General features: G+C 37.8%; 1 protein-coding gene across 3 annotated transcripts; it reads right to left on the bottom strand.

The window, feature by feature from the left end:
- Positions 1-11,101: 11,101 nt before the first annotated feature.
- Positions 11,102-22,695, bottom strand: LOC149079889 (DIS3-like exonuclease 1). 3 transcript variants are annotated; one of them, XM_089240392.1, is made up of 6 exons: positions 22,036-22,695; positions 20,581-20,732; positions 13,437-13,549; positions 11,994-12,112; positions 11,480-11,633; positions 11,102-11,270 (listed from the first exon to the last, which is right to left on the bottom strand). In XM_089240392.1, exons 3-6 carry the CDS (start codon positions 13,509-13,511, stop codon positions 11,118-11,120), a joined length of 501 nt encoding a protein of 166 aa, XP_089096518.1. In that variant the 5' UTR covers positions 13,512-13,549; positions 20,581-20,732; positions 22,036-22,695; the 3' UTR covers positions 11,102-11,117. The 3 variants fall into 3 exon arrangements, with proteins under 3 accessions (XP_089096518.1, XP_089096516.1, XP_089096517.1); XM_089240390.1 differs by having other exon boundaries at positions 13,381-13,549; XM_089240391.1 differs by lacking the exon at positions 22,036-22,695 and adding an exon at positions 21,070-21,698 and having other exon boundaries at positions 13,381-13,549.
- Positions 22,696-23,165: the final 470 nt, after the last annotated feature.

Consider the following 23,165-nt stretch of genomic DNA (forward strand, 5'->3'; position numbering starts at 1 on the left):
TGGGTATCTTTTGCGAAATCTTCTTTGTTGGTGCGTGTGTGTAATAGGATTTCTTTTTCGCTAAAAAATTCGCATACAGAAGATTTTTTTTACCGGTACCTTTTCTATAAATACGCAATTTATTGAAAGATATACAGCCGGCCCTGCTAATCGGATAACGGTTAAACAAATACCCCTGTTCAACGTGTACAATGGCATCAGGTATGTTAATACACGTTAACCACTATGAACACATAATGTTTTTATTGATTGAAACATTCGGAATTAATGCAAAATATGTCACTTAATTGTTGTTTGATTGAAAAAATATTATGAAGGGAAATATGGTTTCTATTTGCAGGAGAATAATTTAGAACATGCAGAGAGAGATTCAATTAACCCTTGACTGGCATGGTAGGGTTATTTTGACCCTATATGAATTTTTCATCATCGTGGGATGAATGAAGGCATGAAACCAATTGCTGTTATGAAAATTTCTTTTTGTTGATTTTTAAAATACATTAATACTTGCTGGGGTCAAAATGACGCCACTTATGCACAGAATTTTCACAATGCCAGTTAAGGGTTAAACGACGAGTTCGGTTCATGTTTTCGGCGGGTGGGGGGTAGGGCCTTGGACCTCCTGCAAGCAAGGATGTAGCAGGGGATAGGGGAAGAAAAGTTCCACGCAGTTTTGCTATACCTTCCCTAGTGATGGTAACTAGTGATAAATTTCCCCATATCCATGGATGAAATTGATATGCGTAAAGGAATTTTCTTGACATTTGTGGGAATTTTGAGTTCATCAAACAAAAAATATATAAGGTGGGCAAAATTCATAAAAACCGACAAAAAAACCAAAATCAAAACACGGTTAACGGTTAGCATCGCATTTCACAGGCATTTTTTTGACAGGAAACCCCCGCCCCTCAAAAAATAGCCGATAGGAGGCGCTGACGTACACTAGTCAAAGAAAAGATACGCAAATAACGAACAGAATGCCTCCAAATCGTTTATTACACGCATTATGTATTCCATATGACCACCACCACAGGGGATACCACATTGCAGGTGAGTCACAAATCCAGCAACGGCAGAGGAATCGAGTAACGCATCTTTCAGTTCCGACAGATTGGATGGACCGGATCGATACACTCGGGATTTCAAATATCCCCATATTACCAGAAGTCTGCCGGTGTCAAATCTGGAGACCGAGGAGGCGATGGGAACCGGCAACGCCTGCTAATTATTTTGCTCCCCCCCCCCCCCCCGAATGTCTGTATCAGGAATGCCTTGACCAAAGTAGCAGTGTGAATAGTTGCTCCATCTTGCATAAACGTGACGGTAGGAAGCGCATACAAAAAAAAAGGGAAGTTTTCCTTCACAATTTATTCATAAGGTGATGAAAAAGTAACAAGAAAGGTAAAGTTTCCATAATTCAGAAAATATGAAGACAGGACTTTATGAACTAGCAAAATGTTGTTGTCGGAATAGTTATATTTTATTACCAACAGATGGTGATAAATTAAAAATATTTTATAGCGCTATTTTTCAATAACAACTGTAACTATTTTGTCATGAAAATTTTCGTTATCGAAAAAAAAAAAAACATACTTTTTTGAGGGAAAACGTTATGATACGCGCATGCAATGAATGTTATACAAATATGTGTACTCACACCAAGCATGTGAATGACCAATAGATCGAGGGGGACCAGGTCATTGAGTGACCAAGAGCGTGTGAAATCTTGTGAATGACCAAAACACTGACCTAGATTGCTTTAAAATGACCAAAAGAATGACTTATCTGTTCCAGACAATCATCTTTCAAATTTTTTAATAACAAGTCATTTGTAGTCTTCACGACTCCCTGAAGAATGGAATAATCCACATTTAACACGAATGAATAAGTTCAGAAATGAATTCGTATCGTTGATACGAGCATATTTTAATTAAATAAATATTAATTATTTCGAGATAAACGAGTAATTGAATTCATGTGAGTGCAATAAACAATCTGAAAAATGATTCCGAACTTGTCAAAGGGCCCATTCAATTCCAACGACTGGGATTTCATTATCCAGAAACTTTCACGTCAGTCTGAATACAGTAGACGCGATTCAGGACGAAATCCGAGACACGGTATTGCACAAACATACAATTCTCCGTGTGCAGCAGCTGACGCAGACACTCATTCGGTAATTTCGCTAGTTTATGAATTTCGCACTTTGCCTGGTGGAAATGGATTTATGAGCGGAGGGATTTTCACTTATCCGCGGAGCCGTGAAATGACAGATCACTGCGGGTATTTATGTCTGGCCGTTGAAACGAGAGTAACACTACGCATAATGTACAAGTATGCGGTGCGAACAAACCTAGAGAATAGACATCGATTCGTTTGGTCCTTTTGACACGTTTCGTTCAAACGAAACAGAATAGAAATGAAATAGACGGAATCGCGAACCTTTTGGGAATTTGGAGATATCAAAACATGCATTTTCTGTCCGTTGCATGCAGGGAATTATTTCAATCGCTAACAATTGATAATTCGGATCTTCTTGTTTCCGTCAGGTACGGAAATGATGATAATGTATGAATCCGGCAGAGTGTCACTAAATTGATGGGTCCCGTTGAAAAAAAAGAGGAAAAAGGGAACAGGAAACGAGAGAAAGTAATGCACAGAAGAAACGATTGGAAAACCAGTAAATTTTCAGTTAGAATTTCGAAATTGATTACGAATTCCAGCAATAGATGGCACGGCAGTCTGGAAAAAAAATTATAATACGATATTTCCGAATAATCCACCATTTGTAGGAATAGCAATACGTTGTTGTCTCAGAACAAAATTCGCAAAAACCCGTGCCGAAGTACCAGCTCGGACAACACCATCCGTGGTTGCGCGAACAGCAACTAAATAAATATTTTCTATAACATTTTTTAATCGGCCGATAACATGCACACAGAATTAACGATTAACGGGATAAACTTAGTACATCGAGAGGGAGATAAAGAACAAGAGCAAACATCGCCTTTTGTAGATCCGATAACATGACGTCATAAGTTCAATTATATTTGCATGATTATGATGTTGCCACACCATCTATAGCAAAAGGTGATAAAAATATCCCACTTCAACACGCCAACTTCTTCTTTCTTGCCCACAAGCCTTTTCCGCACTTCTTTCGAAATGCCAGGCTTCGGTCTCCGGCCCTTATGTGCCACTGGGCGCAAGTGCAATTTTTCTACCTAGTCATTGGGTTCAGCTTACTCAATTCATTGGTTCATTTACTCAATTGGGTTCATTTTACTCAAATGGCTTGTACGTTGCATCGAGTTGATGGCTGTCTTCATGGGGGAGAACTACGCGAGTGATTCGATACTTGCGAGCACGGGGGCAAGAGGAGCCACCACTTTAAATCTTTGCTAACTTTTCCGACGCAACTCTGCCTCTTTTGAAGTAACGGAAGTAAGGTGCTTTGCATCAGTCCGGGGTTGTGAGCGGTTCTATCTATCTATCTATCTCTCTTCCTCGGATAGAATGGTAGTAAATTGCCTCAATGGAGATAGATAGGGTACGTTGGCGGTCGGAAAAACAAAAATGAACAAACCATTCAGCCTCAGAACACAAAATACTAACAAGATTCCGGCAAAGAATCATCTATTCTTCTCATTGTGAATCATAATGAATATTTCATCCAATCTCCTTCTTTTCTCACTCACAAAAGCCCAGTTTAATCAAAGAGTTAAAAAATATTACCGGGGAAATAAGAATTTAATAAAATTTGTCATTTTCAAAGTGAATTTTTTCCTCGAAAAAGAATTCACAAAATTCCAAGAAAGACAAGATTAAAAACGATGGCATTTTTTTAGACCTAAACAAAAAAATCTATTATTGCATTTTTTTTTTTGCAGTTCCAACTTCACTTGCAATTGCTTTTTTTTTAGCTCCCGTTTTACAAGGAAAGAAAAATATTTGCCTTTGACATGTGCTTAATTTTTTTTTTCTTCTCCTCTCTTCCCTTAAGACATGATTGAAGTTACATGAAGATGAAGGTAAAATAAATATAAAAAAAATAGGGAGAGGTATTTCCCAAGGACAAAAAAGAATTCAATGATTGGTATATACTGTACAGTAAATGGAGAAAAAATAAATACAAAGAACGAGAGAAAAGGATCGTAGAGATCCAATTGGTTTTGAAAACTTCAATATCTCGTCTTTTTTTTTTATATGTCCGCGAGTTTTAATTCGCGTGTGGATTCCTGGAATGATTGACTTCTTCCTGGAAATAGGAACACAACAAGAGAAAAGAAACGTTCTATGTATGAAAGTGTATTTTTTTTTACGGTTTTCATGTAGCTACTTCATGAATTGGCCGGAACATGCGAAAACGAAACGCTAGGCTTCGGCTTAAGGACCGAATGCGTTGTTGAATTTCTAATTCTTTGTTGAAATTGAAATATTTAGTATACTTACTTTGTTGAAATTGGGCGCGATATATGGGGACGAAGGAAAAACGCGATATATGGGGTGCTGAAAACACGAATGCCTGTTTGTGAACTTGGATCACTCGCGACCCTGATTTGCCTACTAAGAGAATTCGATTATGTAAACCTGAAGGTTTTTAACCTATTGACGCGAATACATCTTTTAAACCATCTGACACGATACTACTTTACCGCACACTAACTCCGCCAGTCATATATCGCCATACGGCAATTGCCAACCAGTGGAGTTGGGTGGGAAATGCAGGCGCCATCTACCGGTGGTCACCCCAAGCTCGGTAGGTGAGGAGTTTGTTTCTGATGTTCTTTGGCTGGATTCGAACCCATGGACTTTTGAACCGTCCACCTTAGTGGAAAACGAGTAATTTTGTCAAGGGTAAATGGCCTTCATTCCTATGGGTGCCCGATAGAAACGTTTTACGAGGTCCATGTACTGATGAGTAGCATTAATTACAACCATTAGATATGTTATAAGAGACAATAATTATGAATAGCTTCAATCTGGTGGCCACTATTTTCTTCGCGTAACTTTCTAAAACTCTTTACTCTCATCAAACGAGGAATATTCATGGGTAGCCGCTGCATCATCCATCATTCATAAGTAAAGCAAAACTCCAATAATAAAAAAATGAAAAACGATTCCATAATCCTGTTAAAAAAAATTATTGAAATCAACGTAATTTTTCGGAATCAAACATTTTCTCAGCGGAATCCTTCACATACGTGACTTTTAAAAGAAAACAGGATTGTTCTGAACGTACCTTCGAGAAACATAATTTCGTATACTAACCCTTTCCACACAAAAAAATATATTAAAAGCATAGTATTTAACATATGAGAGAAAAATGAAAATTCAAAACTAATGTGAGAAAATTTTCACAATTGATGAAAATTCTGAATAAATGAGGGGAAAAAATCGCAGAATTTAACAGTGGCGTCGGGGAGCTGGGGTTGCTCAAGCACCCACGATAATTTGTGGCATGGATCCGAGCACCCCCAGAATTGATTCAGAAATTAAAATTTTCGATACAAAACTAAAAAGACGAACACCCACGCTTTAGAAACACTTCCGATGCTCCTGGAATTGAAAGAGAAATGAAAATTCAGAACCAATGAAAGAAAAAAGCTCCCAGAATTGATGAAAATTCGAAAATCAAATCATTTGAAGCTCAGAGCCTTGTTTACCACGGGGGGGAACATATATTTAATACATGTATATCTTTTTTCTCCCCCAGTACTGCAAACGTGGGTCCTGGTGTGATCGCACCTGTTGCACATCCCTAAGGGCGGCTGTGATTGGAGGGTTACTTTAGTAAAATGTATTTAACTAAGAAACATAGCTTATACAGTTCTAGTTTAGATTGCAAATTCAAGCAAAACTCGTTGGAAAAACGGGACATTTTCATGAACAAAAAACAGTCAGTATTGCTAAGAAAAGCATTGCTGGAAAATCTAGAAATGTCCGTAGAATATATATGAAAACTGGTTATTAGTCAGAACTTTTTCCGGGAAATTACGGTACAACTGGTGCCACCTCTCGACTTATGAAAAATCGATTTACTGTCTCATCACAGCAGTTGATTCGAATAGGTTCAGCTGCAGTTCATTACGAGTATTATTTTTGACAGATGGCAGCACGAGACGTCAAACGCAATGTGGATTCCGAAAAAGTTACCAACCGTCTTGCTTTTTTGGGGTCATTCGGAGCGTAATCTTGCCCTCCTTCTTAAAAGGTTTTCAGAATCATTTTCATTTCAATCTGAAACATATTTCATCATTGGCAAGAGTCTTTGCGTGTGTCTTTTCTCCCACATAGGTTTTACACGCTTTAACTAACGCCCTCGAAATTCCCACACGAATCCAAGTTGTCTCAAAGCAGGGTAGATATAGTGGGTGACCATACGTCCCGTATTTACCGGGAAGTCCTGGTTTTTCACGTATTTTCAACGAAGCCAATTACGGTTTCATTCTTCAAATCAGCGATTGAAATTACCTTCCTAACTCAAAAATTACCTTACGATAATTACGACTACAAAGAATATTTATTTCACATATTTGTTATGTTTTTTGAAGTCACTGCAGTCTGAACTTCAGACTCTGAAGTGGCGCTTCATTTTTCCCGATATTATTTTCGGTGATTTTTTCAAAGATTTTAGCACGAGTTGACGACTTTGCTCACTTTTGGCGAACATTGACAATGTCCGTATTTCGAATCCCAATTTCACTTATTTTTCTCGAAAATATATAGTCAGCCTAGGTAGATGCTATTGTAACCGTGGCCCAGCTTGCTCGAGAATAACATGAAAAAAGACAGTCGGTAAAACAGCTCTGGAAGAATAAAACCGCAATAGCCATTTTGAGAATATCATTGTTTGCTCACCAACAACAGCAGATCGCTTGTACTAAAGTGGAATGGTGATAACCTATTCTTCATTCAGAAATAAAGAAAATAGGATGCAAACTACACTCAATGCCGGTTCCTTTTTTCAAAAAACCCCAAAATATTTAAAAAAACATAGTATAGAATGACATCCCCCCCCCCCTCGCCACCATAGGTGGAGATTGACTTGTGGAAGTCTCGGGGGGCAAGGTCATTATTGCTGGGGGGGGGGGGGGCACGATGATGATGATGATGTCAGCTCATATATACATTAGATCAGTCGATTCCCCCTTTGACGATTGGGGGGGGGGGCCCATCTCCGCGCATGTTTTATTAATTCTGTGGCGAGCAGAATTAATAAAACTGGCCAGTGATAGACGGCGAGTACAATTGAATAAAAGCGTGGGAAGAGGGATCGTTATAATATATATATATATTTTTTTTCCGCTCCAACTCCGAATGTCTGCGCTAGACGTGTGTCAAAATGTCGAGACGAATCAAGTCCAAAACTATTGTGCAGCTTTTTGGTCGTCATCATCCTACTCCCCTTTCCCCTTGGTTTGAAATTCTGAAGGGGAAGAAAATTGGTCATTAGACGGTAACATTAAGCAAGCTTGACGACTGTTGGAGCGACATATTACTTCTTGCATATTATGACGGTTCTACTTCACAAACAGCTACTACACCATAAATATTTGTTGTTCTTCTCTTTGTTGACAACTTATCTCGGGTGAGTTTGAATAACTTTTTTTCATAACTACAGCCCGGATTATAAGCAAATGCATAGAGGCACATGCAAATTTTGATTTTTCTCAGTGTTAATGAGAAAAAATGTATAAAATTGAAAAATTCCACAATGAGTGTATATTTTTGAAAACGAAAGTTCAATCACATTTTTATAATTTTCCGAATGAGCATTGCTTTAGGAAAATGCACATGAATAATAAGCAATTGGCGAGCGTTCGTATCTTACGTGAAAGAGACAGTATTTAGAGAGAGGATATTTTTGTGATTCAACCAAAGATGTTTGTTACCTTAGAAGGTAAACGTTGCGCTATAGCGCGTAAATGTAAGTGAAAGCAGTTAAAACGCTATAGCGCGTCAAATATCCGAAATTTCGGAAAAGGACGCACAAAAATTTGACTCACGCTTCCTCGGGAACGCGTTCTTTCCCAGTTCCAAGATGAAAGTAGAGAGAAAAACCTCCCCAACTTTTTCCCCATTTCCTTTTTTTTTAATTCTTTTCACAGTCTATCACGATCGCTACCTTGAAAAAGTGGTTTTATTACTTTGTGTACTGTACTGTATTGCAGGGCCGCAACTAGATGATTTGTCACCCGGAGCAAGCGCGCATTTTGACGCCCTCTTGTAATGTTGAAGGTGAGGTTTCAGAATGAAATTTGCGCTCCCTAGGGTCCAGCGCCCGGGGTACCACTTGCCCCCCCCCCCCCCAGTTGCGGCCCTGCTGTATTGTATTGATATACACGCGGGTTGTTGTTTTCCTTAATGAGGTGCCGTGCACAGAATTTTCAAAGAGAATCTCCGTTTCTATTCCCTGCGAATTTTCTTCCCTCCGGTTACATACCGGAAATTACAGTACTTTCGCAACTATCTGCTGGCATTCAAAGACAGCGGTCTATACGGGGTAAATTCGCCTTGTTCTTACAAGATTACGAATGCGCTTTTTTTTTTAAATCGTAAAGGATTTGGAACGTCTTTTCAAAGTGTGAAACATTTCCCGAGATCATTCAGAAAAAAAAAACCACGTAAATCTGTAAAAACTCCACAAAAGATAAAAAAATATATCCACAGTTTTATCACCTAGCTGCTGTGTGGTAGTCACCGCATCTCATCGGCAAAAAATCACTGGTGTATACACAGAATCGGCTTTTTGGAGGGGCAGGATTTCTTCCACAGGAATTGTGCGCACTAACGCTCAAAAATAATTTTAAATTAACATAGTAGATACAGGGGTTGGACAACATAATATGAGCACCTTTGGAAAAAACAACACTCGAGGGAACCTATCTTACACTTCCGCCCTCTAGTGTGGAAGAGTGCCACCTAGCGGGAGAGAATGTGCACATATCAGTCTAGTCGTAGCTAGTTGATAGCGTTCGGATGCGATATTTATTGGGGCGTTAAAACTTCGTTATTGCTGACCTCACATATTTCGAAAGAGGAATGATTGTTGGAGCCGTCTTGCCGGGGCCACAGTAATGAAAACAGCCACCCTTATTGGTGTCGGGAGACGTACTGTGTCGATGGTAATGACAGCCTATAGCAAACAGGGAAAGACTTCATCTACCAAGCATAACAGTGGCCGAAAGTTGAAGATGGCTGATAGACCCAGAAGGGTTTTGAAGCAGATTGTGTGTGTGTGGCCAGAAAGCACAAGCATACCAGATAACATCTGAGATGAACACACGTCTACAGGAAGGTGTATCGACAAAAATTATCCGCCGTGAACTACATGTAGCAAGCATACAAGGTAGAGCGACTATTCCAAAATCATGGAATCTTGAAACTACAAACATGGTGTCACGAACATAAGAATTGGACACAACAACAATGGGAGAATGTCATCTGGTCAGACGAATCGCCATTCGCATTATTCCAGACTAACGTACGTGTTTATGTTTGGGGAACGCCAGCACAAGCTGATGATGTTGACTGTCCCCTTTCTACTGTTAAGCATGGCAGCGATGCTGTGGGGTGTCATGTCTCACCATGGTATCTATGTCAGTATTCTGGACACACACTCTCTCTCTCATGTTTCACCAACACAAATCTGACAGCTCCAATATTCAAGTGTGAAAATATGTGGCAGTTAAATGGTGACAGATCGGAGTGGTGGACCATCAGAGACCGAAAATAAAATTCTACCAGGAAATCCCTTCACAAGGATTTATATGAAATCCTTGCTCTTATGAATTATGAGTATGGGTAATTGGACAATAAAACAGATAATCTCATTTGCTTTAAATTTAAATCAGAATATATTATTGAAAGAGCAAAGATTTTTTTTAAAGAAATGAATAATTAATCAGAAGGGAATTTATATAGATTGATTTATAAGTTAAATATCTGCCTCTAACTTTTAATTACAGTGGGTTCTTTTAACGTTTTTCAAAAAACTTTCATAAAAAAACGTTGTAAGCAGAAAAACACTTCAAACGGGAAATCATAATAAGAATTGCTTAGAGTTGGGACCATGAAAATCAGTTGTACTGAGTGGAAGAAGTTCTAAATGGGAACGTCATAAACGAGATCTCAACTGTGTATTTGGTTTAGATTTGTTATATACGCTACATTCCATATGTTGAATTCTCAGTGCTAATGCGCTTCTCTTTGCAAGGTGTTTCCTGCTAGTAGACAATGAAATTAAATGAACCTTTGGATAGAACATGTCTTTATAAATGAATTATTTGATTCACACAGAGATACCACCTCCTCCTACCCAGAACATGGCCCACTGCTCTGTGTTAAGAAAGATTTATACGCAGGTGATCAATGATCTGGGGCATGCTGGAAAAAAAATCATAGAGATACCAGTGAATTATGAAGGAGGAGGGGGGGGGGGAGGGCATAAATTTTTTCAAGAGGGACCCACTTTCACTCAAAAGGGACCCAAGTAAATTAGAGTACATCGGCATCTCTAACTTATTAGACTACTGTGTTCATCTGGTATTGTTCTGTCTATACTAGACATCTTTGACATCAAAGTTTGAATCAAGAACCCATAAGATACTCACAGCATACCTGTGAATTGAAAGTAAAAGGTTTAAAATGCATTTCGCACATGCACTCAAAGAAAAATTAAACATAGAGTGAGAGATTACAAAGCCCAGTACAAAGCTGTCAACGTTTCCCAGTAGACATTACCACTCAGAACGTGAGGAAGCATGTCATACTGTCGGTCGAGCATATAAACGGATGTTGATTTTGAACAAACCTCAAGATCAGTTAGGGAAGAGGCTTCATGAAGTATGAAACATCAGCAATGTGGACACCAAGTTCAATTGAGCCAATGTCATCCAAATGCCTTCAGTAAAACATGATATGAAACATGCAAAACTTGAAGCCTAATTAATGAATGGAATTTTAAAAGTTATTCAATACGTCAGTTTCTAGTGAAATACGATAAAACCCTGGCATAAAGAATCTTTGACTTAGCACAGATCCCACTCAATACTTCAAATTTTTAATTTCAATAAGGAATATAAAAGTGGGAATGCACTCTCAATTAATGATTTTTACTTTATTGACAATGCATCATCAACATCTTCACATCCTTTGGGGTCAATGCTGAAAATGAGGTGAGAGGTCCTCAAATCTTTTCTATGTTTTACTTCCTCCTCATCGATGGACCATGGATCAGTCTCTGTACATGAAGGCAATTCTGGCAACTAAAGGAAAAATAAATCATCTTTACATAAAGAAAGGATAACTAACCAAAACTTCTATCAAGTAGTGACTTATTTTTAAATATTGTATATGTTCATCAGTCATGTACAAAAGTATAAAGCAACAGAATGAAGGTATTAATGTAACAAAAACATATGTTAAAATTGCATAGTAGTTTTTTTTTGCAAGTTCGTATGAAACACATCCTCACCAAATTCAATGGGAAAGGAGAAACTGATATCCCATACTCCACAAGCAAGGACTGTATTTCTGTTTCTAGCAATCCAATTTCACCCAAAGTCCTGACGAAATGCCCATTTGGGTATTGGGAGTCCTTACTCCAACCATCAATCCTCACAACTATTCTGGTTTCAAAACCAAAAAGAAAGGAAATTGCAACTTGGAACTGTGTCAAAAAAATAAATGAATATTTAAAATAAAATAAGGGTTTATTTTTGTTCATTTCATAACACTGTAATTTTAAGGCTTTGGATAAAAAGTTTAAAGCTGTAGAGACAAAAGAAAATGTACTGATGATTTGACTATTAAACAGCATATACAGGACTAACAGATTTTCAAAGATTTATTAATAATCTAGCTTTGAAATAATTTTAAATGATATGAAAATTTTGAATTCATCTTTTTACACAAAATCGATATTAACAACACAATTTTTTTTCAACATGAAAAAAAACAACAAAATAGACATTTAGAGTTGGATATACCTTTGATTATGCAAAGGTTGAGCTTGTTCAGTTGCAATGTGTATCTTTGGAATCCTGTAATCATATGGCAGTACCAGCACTCTTTCACAACTTCCTTTGGATGAACTATTAGCATCTTTCTAGAAGGATCAATAAAATCAGTGATGTGCAGTCAACAACTACTTATATCTTGTAGTACTTTGTATATATATGTACTTTGATATCTTGAAGTGCTCCTGGAAATTAATATTACTCTTGAGTTATCGAAATTAATTACAATTATAATGGAGATAGTTGGATTACAGAACTTAAATTCTTATAAAATATCCTAAAGCTGAGATTAAAAATGTTTTGAGATATCAAAAATTTAACTTAAAGAAGTTTGACTGCAGTTATAGAATAAATACTATAATCGTGGCAATCTTTTCTTACAAATACAAACAGACTTGAACAGTTAGTTGGTAAAATTGAAAAATTGCAAATGGGAAAGACGTTCAAAGATGTGGCATATTATTTAGGAAATATTATTTTCTATTTCTTTACGTATGAACTAGTTACAATCTTTTGGTTCATATATTGATGGTACATAAAAACTAGCATTGACTGTAACAGTGCTTTATAATACAGTGATCTCTCACTTATGCTTTGGTGTAAGAGAACAAAGAAAAAAGATGCATAAGTGAGAGCGGTGTAAATGACTAGCATTATTACGCTATATCTTTGACTGGAAATGCAAAAAATCATCTTATAACTGAGTGCTCACTGCACTTTAATGAACAGAAAGTATTGGATTTCGGTATTCAATGTTTGAGCTTGAGCTGCAGAATGAAACTAGAATGTACATGAGTGTGTGAACAACGTTTTCATAACACAAGGGAGCTGTAGGAACTTCTGGTTGCATAATGCATACCTATTGTATGAATTGTTTTTCTTCAAAACTTTTTAACTAAAAAACTTATAGAAAATTTTGAAATCACAACCATTACTGTTGAGTTGAAAAAGGAATTAATGAAAAATTCAAGTTGAGAAATGATCAAAATTTAACACTAAAGAAAGTCTGTTCATTCAACATGGATGTCTGTGACATCCCATGTACATATAAATACACTTGAAAATGCAAAAAATAGTTTCAACATTATTCAAAAAAGAAGAAAAGAATTAGTTGGCCTCTTCGGAAAACACTTGTAAAGATTCTCAAGATTTCGCAGGATGTAACATTAGCATAATTTATGAGGTATTTGGGAACTATCTAAATACAGCCGCCATAAATTATAAAGTTATGTAGTCAATCATTCTTTCTAAAAATCTGGAGAACATAGACCAAGAGTCATGATTTTCACCTGTGAAATGCAATGTATATTACGTAAACTAAAGAAAGAATGATAACTCAGATTATGTTACTACTAACCGCACATGCCACATGTATATGTTCCATGTCTTTAACATATTTATACATTATCTTACAATAGACTCTTCGGGAAACGAGGAAACGTAATGTCTCCATCTCCTGTCAAGCACCCCAACCTTTCCAGTGGGCATTACTGAACTTCCTTCTTTGGATCCATTTGAGGTTCTTTCTGTGATGGGAGAAAAAAGAACAGTCAATGGTAACGGTGCACAATAAAATTATTTATCAGGGTGATTTTAATATAATGCAAACACAGATTTTTTTTTTTAAGGAATTTTAAGGAAGGAAAAAGATGGTGATATATATTTTTTGATTATCTTGCATGCAAACTGAAAAGAATGTGCACCTCTGTGTATAAACCATTACTGAGCAGCCAGAAATAGTTACCCATGAGAAGATCATGTGATGTTATTGAAAAGAAAAATGGACTGAGATAACTATAAACAAAATCTCTTAAAAACACCCAAATGAACCTTGCACATTTGATCCCTGCTCCTAAAACTTCTAGTGGGAGGTGGCTCCCGTATTCTTTCAATGGATGTAAAAAAAAAAAAATTTTAACGTGTTGTATAGTGAAAAGTATGTAAATATTCTACAAAATACAAGAAACAAAAGCATAAGTCTTAGGGCAGGGAGCCACAAACTTGGTCACCCGCAGCAGTCATGAATTTCGGTGCTCTTTCCATGAAACTATGAAACTGAACAAATGGTCAGAAAAAGGCAAAAGGTGAATCAGATACTATAATGGTATAATGCAAGAGATGGCAAATTTAACTGTTCCCCCAAAGTAGTGGCAACATTTTTGAGTGAATAAAATTTTTGTACAGGGATACCGTATAGTTTAACGCAGTGTTTGACGAGTCTGAAAATATAAAGACACACGCCAGATTTCAAGACAATCATGATTTTTCCTCTATGAAAAACAACCTTGAATAACGTTTATCTAACTTTTGTGAGGCTTAATGACTCATTTTCCCATGTTGAAAGATTCACTGCCGTAAATCATCCTTACACTGTAATTTAAAAGTCATAACTATATGGAAATTACCAGGCCAATGCCAATTCTCTAGTCGTCATGGGGTACTTAAGTAGTGGCTGGGATTTTTCACGTCCTGGTTCACTAAGATAATTTCAAATTGGTGAAACTGAAATAAATAGCATTAGAAAATGTTTTCCAAAAAAAATCTGATTTTTCAGATGTTAAAGGGGAGTGAACCTATGGAATGGGCAAACAATACTATTAATCATTGATGAGATACAGCTGCATAGCAGGATCAACAATTTTTCTCACGCCCCCCTCCCCACATACACAAAACTGATATTCATGCAGTGGAAGCATTTCTTTGGTCATACTGTTTCCCAATTTCAAGTTGTGAATGCAAACCTGTCTCCTATTTGAAAAAGTCTCTCCATAGACAGCTGACCGACCTTTAAAACTGTGCTTACACATGCATGAATATTCAGGCATCTATCACTTTCATTTCTAATATAGAGGGCAGAATCATCAGAATTCTCAAATGCAAAACAAGCAGAACTCTGACTTCAGAAAAAATTTTAAGAGTCGGCACATATATATATAGATACACAACAGTTCCTAGCACAGGGTGGCAACTACACTGCTCAAAACAATTAGGGGAGCACATGGTTTTAACAAAATTACGTGAAGATGTATACCGATAAGTAACATAAAATGAATCATCCATAATTTAAAGCCTAGCAGGAAATGGAAGAAGAAAACTTCATATGCAAATCAAAGTTCATGACGTCAAAAACCAGAAAAAGGAGATAAGGGCAAAAATCGGGATGTTGCAGAAACGTCTGTTTTACTGCCGTAACTGTGAAATTCGATTGCACAGTATTTTTTTTTTGAGACAAGGTGACTTGAGGATGTCTCAACAACGTGATTTACCGGAATCCATGGCATGGCGTGTTATAGGCAGACTGGAATCCGGGCAAACACAACGTAGTGTAGCGGATGCTGTTGGAGTCGCCAGAAGTGTTGTTGCAAGGCTGTGGAATCGATTCCAAGAAACAGGAAATGTTAGACGTCGACCAGGGCTAGGTCGGCCACGCACCACTACAAGAACTGATGAACAGTATATATGGTTAACAGCCCGTCGAAACAGAACAGAGAATGCTATGCAACTGCAAAGACTGTTGCTCTTGGCAACAGGATGAAGGGTGTCCAGCCAAACAGTACGTAATCCACTTCATGAGGGAGGGCTCTATGCACGTAGGCCAATGGTCTGCATTCCGTTGACCCCACGCCACCGTGCGGCCCAAAGAAGATGGGCTGCTGAACATCGAGATTGGGAGCAACATGATTGGAGCCAAGTGCTGTTTACAGACGAGTCCCGATTCAGTCTGGAGTGTGACACCCGACGTGTTCTGGTATGGAGGGACAGGGGCACTCGAAATAACCCAGCATTCATTCGTGAAAGGTCACAATACAGACGAGCTAGTTGGATGGTATGGGGTGGAATCAGCATAGGCGGACGCATGGACCTGCATATCATTCGGAATGGCACTTTGATGGCCCGAAGGTATGCAGACAAGATACTGCGACCTCATGTCATCCCTTACGCTGGAGATTCCTTTGTTTTCCAGGATGATAATGCCCGACCGCATAGAGCTCGTCTGGTGGAGAACATGCTTGAAGCTGAAACAATACAGCGTATGGAATGGCCAGCGTGCTCTCCTGACCTGAATCCAATCGAGCATGTTTGGGACATGCTCGAACGACACATTGCTGCGCGACCAAGACCGCCTGTTACTGTCCGAGACCTGCAGACTACACTTCTTGAGGAGTGGAACAGTATTCCCCAAAGTCTGATCGATAACCTCATCGCATCCATGGCAAACAGGTGTGCAGCAGTCTTAGCTGTTCGAGGAGACCACACACCCTATTAAAACTCATGCATCATGTCTAAACAGTACTTTTTTTTATCGTTCACATGTAACCAAATTGTTGCCCTAAATCATCTTTTCATGTTTTTTCCATATTTTCAAAGAATTAAAGCTTAATTCCAAACTTTTTCACGTCTTTTTTCTGTATTGCGCATTGATACGCGTGTACTATCCATTGTATGCCAATACGTGGCTGTCTCGCACGATTTTCTTCACTTTTTTGCTTGCTCCCCTAATTGTTTTGAGCAGTGTAGATGCTTGATCAATCAGGGCAAACCCACTCTTTGATACACTCTTGTAATGTTGAAGAATATTCAACATTTCTCTGGTCCGGTATCCAGGGTGTTACATGGGCCTGCTTCCCCCCCCCCTTAGTTGTGGCCCTGTCCTAACATGTCCCAATTTGTTAGAAATTCTTAAGAAGAATGTTCACAAGAGATGGTGATGGAATCCATGATTCACATGGATTATTTTGTGGTGGTGTAAGCATATCCATTTTCAACACAACATTGCATTACCATTCCATTTTGAAATATTGTTTAAGCAACTGTAGCTGAAGCAGGACCATATCATTAAACTTCAGGGCGGTCAAGTCAAATTAACACCCAATGCTTTGTTGTAATCTCTCTATTAAATCTAATTAGCCTACCTGTAGGGCCCTTCCAGAACTCTGGGCATTTTCCCAGTTACGAAAGTGAGAGTCACAGTACAGCATGCACAAATGTGGAATTCTATAATATTTGTATCAAAGTTCAAGAAGTAAAATTTTAATCAAAAGTCCAATCAGGAACTTCAATTAATTTCAAATAATATAAAAATATAATTTTCAAGCCGAACATTGGAAATTTTACTTTGAATGACGGAGGGAACCAGAGCAGCGCGTATGGATTCATACAGCTCTAGACTAGCCTTCAAATTCGACCACATGGTTTGCAAACACTTGGGGTTCACGAGCACTTAGATTATCATTATATTCATATCCCTTAAACAGCTATTCAACATAAAAATCAACACAATCATAAAACGTATCCCACATAGTTATGGTCAACAAGGGCTATGGCACAACGAAATTACTAATCTCTACTTTCCAGGGTGCATATATATAATGTATACATATATACAGGGTGATTATAAAAAAACTATCCCGACATATGGGCCCCTAACTATCATACCATTTACAGAAACTGAATGAAATTTTGGCATAAGGTATTTTGATGTATGCGCTCAAGAATGGTATGGAAAACAACAGTGTCACTCTAACAGTTACGGTTACAGTGAGAAAATTTCGAAAATATCAAATGGCAACACCAAGTTTTTTGTATTGGAATGTGATCTCCATTGTGAAAAACCCTAAATAGTGTTCGAACGGCAACTGTAGAATGAAAATCACCGGCGGTAGATAGGCTAAAAGTGAAGGCAACCAATAAGGACAGAGAAGCAGCATAAAATAAAGCATTTTATTGTGTTTCACAAATTTTCCACATGACCTTGTGGAGGACTAATCAGGATGGGATCTCAGCCGAAGAAACGGCGTGACGAATGAAACGAACATTAATGCTCTGGTGCACGGCAAAGTCCTTTTTACTTTTTCCTTGCCTAGCTCCGGGGATTTTCGTGCTACAGGTGCATTCAAACGCTATTTAGTGTTTTTCAGTATGGAGATCGCATTCCAATACAAAAAACTTGGTGTTGCCATATGATATTTTCCAAATTTTTTCACTGTAACCGTAACTGTTAGAGTGACACTGTTGTTTTCCATATCATTCTTGAGCGCATACATCAAAATACCTTATGCCAAAATTTCATTCAGTTTCTGTAAATGGTATGATAGTTAGGGACCCATATGTCGGGATAGTTTTTTTATAATCACCCCGTATGTATGTGTGTGTGCGTGCATGAGAGAGAGAAAAATAACTTACTAACGGAGAGAGAGCTACAACAACCACGAAACTTAGCTAATAGTAAAGTGTGTGCACTTGGTTGAGAAAAAAAATAGATTTTTCAGATGTTAAAGGGGAGTGAACCTATGAAATGGGTAAACAATACGCTATTGGTCAATGATGAGATATAACTGCACAGCAGGATCGGCACTTTTCCTCCCCCCCCATCACACATAAAATTGATATGCATGCAGTGTAAGCATATCTTATCTGCGGTTTTTCGATTTCAAGGTGTAAATGCAAGCCTGTCTCCTATTTGAAAAAATCTCTTCTGTAGAGAACGGACAGACCTTTAAACAGTACTTACACATGTATGAAAATTCAAGCATCTGCCACTTTCATTTCTAATATGGAAAAGACAGATGGATGGTAGAACTACTTGAATGCAAAACAAGCAGAGTTTTTCTCTATTATACGAAAACAATATCTCGCCAGTAACATTCAGACCAATTGTTACTGAGGCATCTGTGATTGAAATTCTTCATATTTTTGCTACTTTCTCTGTTTTTATTATTTTTAAGTGCTTATATAATGAAATAGATGAATTCGAATCATTGATATCACTGTGAATTTTCATCCAAACTTTACAGAGTAAATTTATTTCAGTACAGAGAGAAAGGATGAGATAGGTTCACTAGTTGACATTTTTTTTAGACTAGAGGATAGTTTTTCAAACTTTTTGTTTCATTGCCGCCCATTCAGAATTTTTTTTTCTCTCATCGCCCCCACTCAAGCGAAACCCATAGGATCCTATGCTATATTTGTAGCTTCTATTGCCCCCTCTGACCATTCCATTACCCACCAGGGACGATATTGCCCACTTTGGGAAACAATGAACTAGAGCTTTACACAAATTTAATTATTAAATCTCTTTCCAATTATTGTTCTTCCACATGCTGCCAATTATCGCATCTGATTTGGTGTAGTCCCGTTATCTAAACTGCATAGTTGTATCTGTCTCTGATAATTCATAGCTTCTGAAACATTTAATTGACTCAGTTAAAAGTTCGCCTGTTTTGATGCTTTGTTCACAAAAGTGACGAGCATTTCCACGAACCAAGTTTCTCACAATGTTAGGTGGGAATGATCAGGATGGGTCAGCCAACCAAGAGTGGTGTGGTGGTAAGATGCTCATCTACCACCATGAAGGTTGTCGTTACGGTCGCAGTTTCAAACCCAAGGGAGGGATATAGATAAGATATTTTCCTTAACAAACTTGAGGAGACCACCGATAGAAAGCTCCTTCATTTCTAACCCATCTCACTAATGGCAGTAAATTGCAATACAACGATATGGCCAGAGTAAGTGTTTGGTGAAGTAGCCACCCAAGAGTTGTTTGATGTTATTACAGATAGTAATGTACTACTTCACTGTACACCAACTCCGTCACATCACCATACAGTAATTTACTACCAATCAAGTTGGGTTGAGAATGAAAGCCTCATCTATCGGTGGTGACCTCAGGTATGGCAGGAAAAATACTTGTTGTCTATGTTCTTTCTCTGGATCAAACCTGCTGACCTGATAATAGGTTTTATGGTAATAGACTAGCATCTTACAATTGTGCCACTTGGGGGAACACTCTGGATAGAATTACTACCAACCCCATTCATATCACCATATCAGACAGTACTGCTTTACCACACACCAACTCGGGTCCTATACTTCCACATGGCAATTTCCGACCAATAGAGCTGAGTGAGAAACGAAGGCTCTATCCATCTGTGGTTGTCCTAGGATTGGTAGGTAAATAACTTTATTCCAATGTTCTTTGATCGAATTTGAACCCGTGGACCTCGATGGTAACCTTCATAGTGGAAGCACTGCACCACTCTGGTGCTTATTATACAGTACTGGCTTTGCTGCTGCCAGACATTGTTACAGGCTAATTTCTTGAAAATGCTCAAATAAAATCTCAAAAAAAGAGAGAAAATTTTCAACCAAATCAGCCTAATATCTCGAAAGCTATGCATTTTTTGTCAAATGATTGATGTGGCAACCTTGTTTATTTCCAGTAACTTTCTCTATTTGCATGTTATTCCAAGCCGAAAAAGATATAGGCCTACACTCTGTATTAATGAAAAATGGAATTAAAAGAAAAATCTAAACATATCAAAGGACAAAGAAACTAACCGCTACATCTTCTACCACACCTAATACTGGTACCACACTTTCCAAGTGCTTATCATAATAATTTCCTGCTCTTCAGACCGACCTGAAGTGAATTAACAATGATGGATACAAATATAGGTGTTGATAAAAAGTCAACCATTCAAGACAGTCTAATAGCCAAGAACCTGCTATAAAAATGTTAAAAACTAAAAACTACTAAACAAGATAGCGTAATACTCACAATGCTAACCATTCTTCTTTGGACTGAGACGATAATCGCTCGACTGATGTCTCTTTGCACATTTCATTCAGGAATATGATACATCCACATCTAGCATCTCTTGCGGCAGCCACCAAATTTTTGTAACGATTACGCCTGAGGCTTTGGAGAACCTAAACCACATAAACAAGTTATGATGAGAATTCATAACGAACTTTTCATTTACATTAGAGCACACAATAATGTGATTTTTTAATGAGAAAATGTTTTTGTGTGAGGAAAATATGAAGTTAAAGTCTTATTTATGGTTCCATCCAGTACCAAACAGATTTAGAGCTTTCAGTGATCAGGGGGTCTACATGAGGGTTTGAAAAATCTCAAGCCCCAGGTTGACTATTTCACCTGGTTTTAATTCTCATGTCTCCCTTTAGTGTATTTCCAAATAAAGATTCAAAATGCAAACCTAATCAAAACAAACCTTTACAGTGATACTCTGTAAAATTATCGTACCTCTCAACTCTGAAAACTCAAATATTCCGAAAGACGTAGCTACGAAGTCATGTGACAGGACAGCATAATGTGGCACCTCTGCGTATAGCTTGGATACTTCTTTATAGTCATCCGCAACGTAAATGGTATTTTCATCAAATTACATGCAAATGTATGTCTTTGATATAAGCACAGCGATGAAAAGGTGCAACAGGATGACAATGGCTCTCGAAGCGAGTGCCCAGTAAAGCTGGGCCTTGCTATTATTTATTGATTCACAAATATTCCAATACATTTGCATTGCGTTAAGCTGCAGCATTTCTTATTCATTTCCTTTTATTATTTCGGGTTTTTTATATTTGGAAGTGAGGGGTCATGACAAAGTAAAAAACAAAATCCCTCTTATGTCTAATTTGCATGCAGGTATGTTAGCGATTGGACGAAACGTTTTCCGCACTAATGCATTGTTCAACTTTGTGTCATTTCACTTCGATTGTGTTTCAGCAGATTTTTCCCCCCATTATCGACAGTGTTAAACAACTTCTGTTGGGCTGAGGCCTAGCATTTTTTTTCCCCCGGTGAATTTTAAATTTTTATTTTTGTGGCTATCCGTTGAAGTCTGTGTGGAATGCTCTGATTTATAATGTGGATTATGGATTATTACACGTTTGTATTAAAGCATGTGTATGTGTGTAAGGATGTTGTATACGAACGACGAACACAAAGGTTAAAATTATAATAATATTTATTTGTGAGATGAAGCAAAGGTATGACTGACTTGAGCTGATACAAAATAACATCTGCCTCAAAAGACAGGAAAATAACATAGATAATAATTGTGTAAGCGGTGCCATCTAGTGGCGATAGATAAAAAGGACATAATATGAAATACTACAGCTACATACACAAACAGATGTTTTTTCCAATTTCTTGGATTATTGCTGTGCCGTAGAGGAAGGAGGATTTTAAAAAAAAGGAAAAAGTTACCTTACGTTATGCCTCAGGTTGCACTAGGATTGCAACTCAATGTTTTGACGCAAACTTGGGGCTCCATAAGTGTGATTAAACTGTGGTCGCAAATCAAAGTCTTGGTGTCAAGTTGGCGCCTATAAGGATAATTGAATTCCATTTTCCCCCTTTCTTCTTCCTGGAGAAGAAAAATAGCGACCGGCACCATCCAGGAACGAACACGCCGACAGGCCAGAAAGGAAATCGTCGCCAAAAATCTCCAACTTGAAAAGCGCACATAACCAGATCACAAGTGGCCCGTGACACATTCTCAAACCAATGAAGTGGCCCCCAGTGTCCAAAAGGATCACCTAATACAGTTAGTTAGTCAAAATCTGATAATTTCGCACATGATAACAATGACATGATGATAACAATAATAACACCAACCATTAGCTTCAGGATAACATGACTGACAAACAACATTATTACGGAGGTATTGTTCCCTAATGATCGGATAGATCTTCCCTTTGAGTTTGACTCTCTTCTGAACACGAATCATCTTATTTCAGCCCGCAAACACGACTCGTAATAAATAAACGGCTGGGCACAAACAACCTCCTCTTCGACCAGACGAGATTCTCCGTGCTGTCGTTGTCGTAGAAAAACTGTAAACAAAACAGTAAGCCTGATGATGATAGTGATGATGCTTGGCGACATTGTGTTGCCATCATACATTAAATAAAAACACATATTAGTTTCAGTGTTACCAGATCCGTGAAATATTATCAGCAGAATTACTTCCAAAAGTAACCGAAAAGTACCAAAATATCACTACTCATGACACCATATTCAAAAACTGAGAAAGAAGGATGCCTGCGCACGCTGTCTTGGTGACGTCATTTTCCACAATTTACACAACAGATGGCGTCACTTTACTGCCAAAAAAAAAACCGGCATTACAATATCTTTTCCCTCAAGTAAAAGAACATATGTTACGGAAATTTAATAAATCCGGTTATTACGCATACTCACCGGTTACTATGAATAGTTACCAATCATTATTACAGGTTTAATAAATTTTGTTTTTTCACATTTATCGGTAATTATGTGTAATCCCCAGCTCGTATTGGTAAAATATGATAAATCGTCAATAAATTATTTAAATT

Source organism: Pholcus phalangioides, unplaced genomic scaffold, assembly GCF_987345545.1.
Source record: "Pholcus phalangioides strain wild (caught in Gottingen) unplaced genomic scaffold, Ppha-v1.0 ptg000012l_1, whole genome shotgun sequence".
Lineage (NCBI taxonomy): Eukaryota > Metazoa > Arthropoda > Arachnida > Araneae > Pholcidae > Pholcus > Pholcus phalangioides.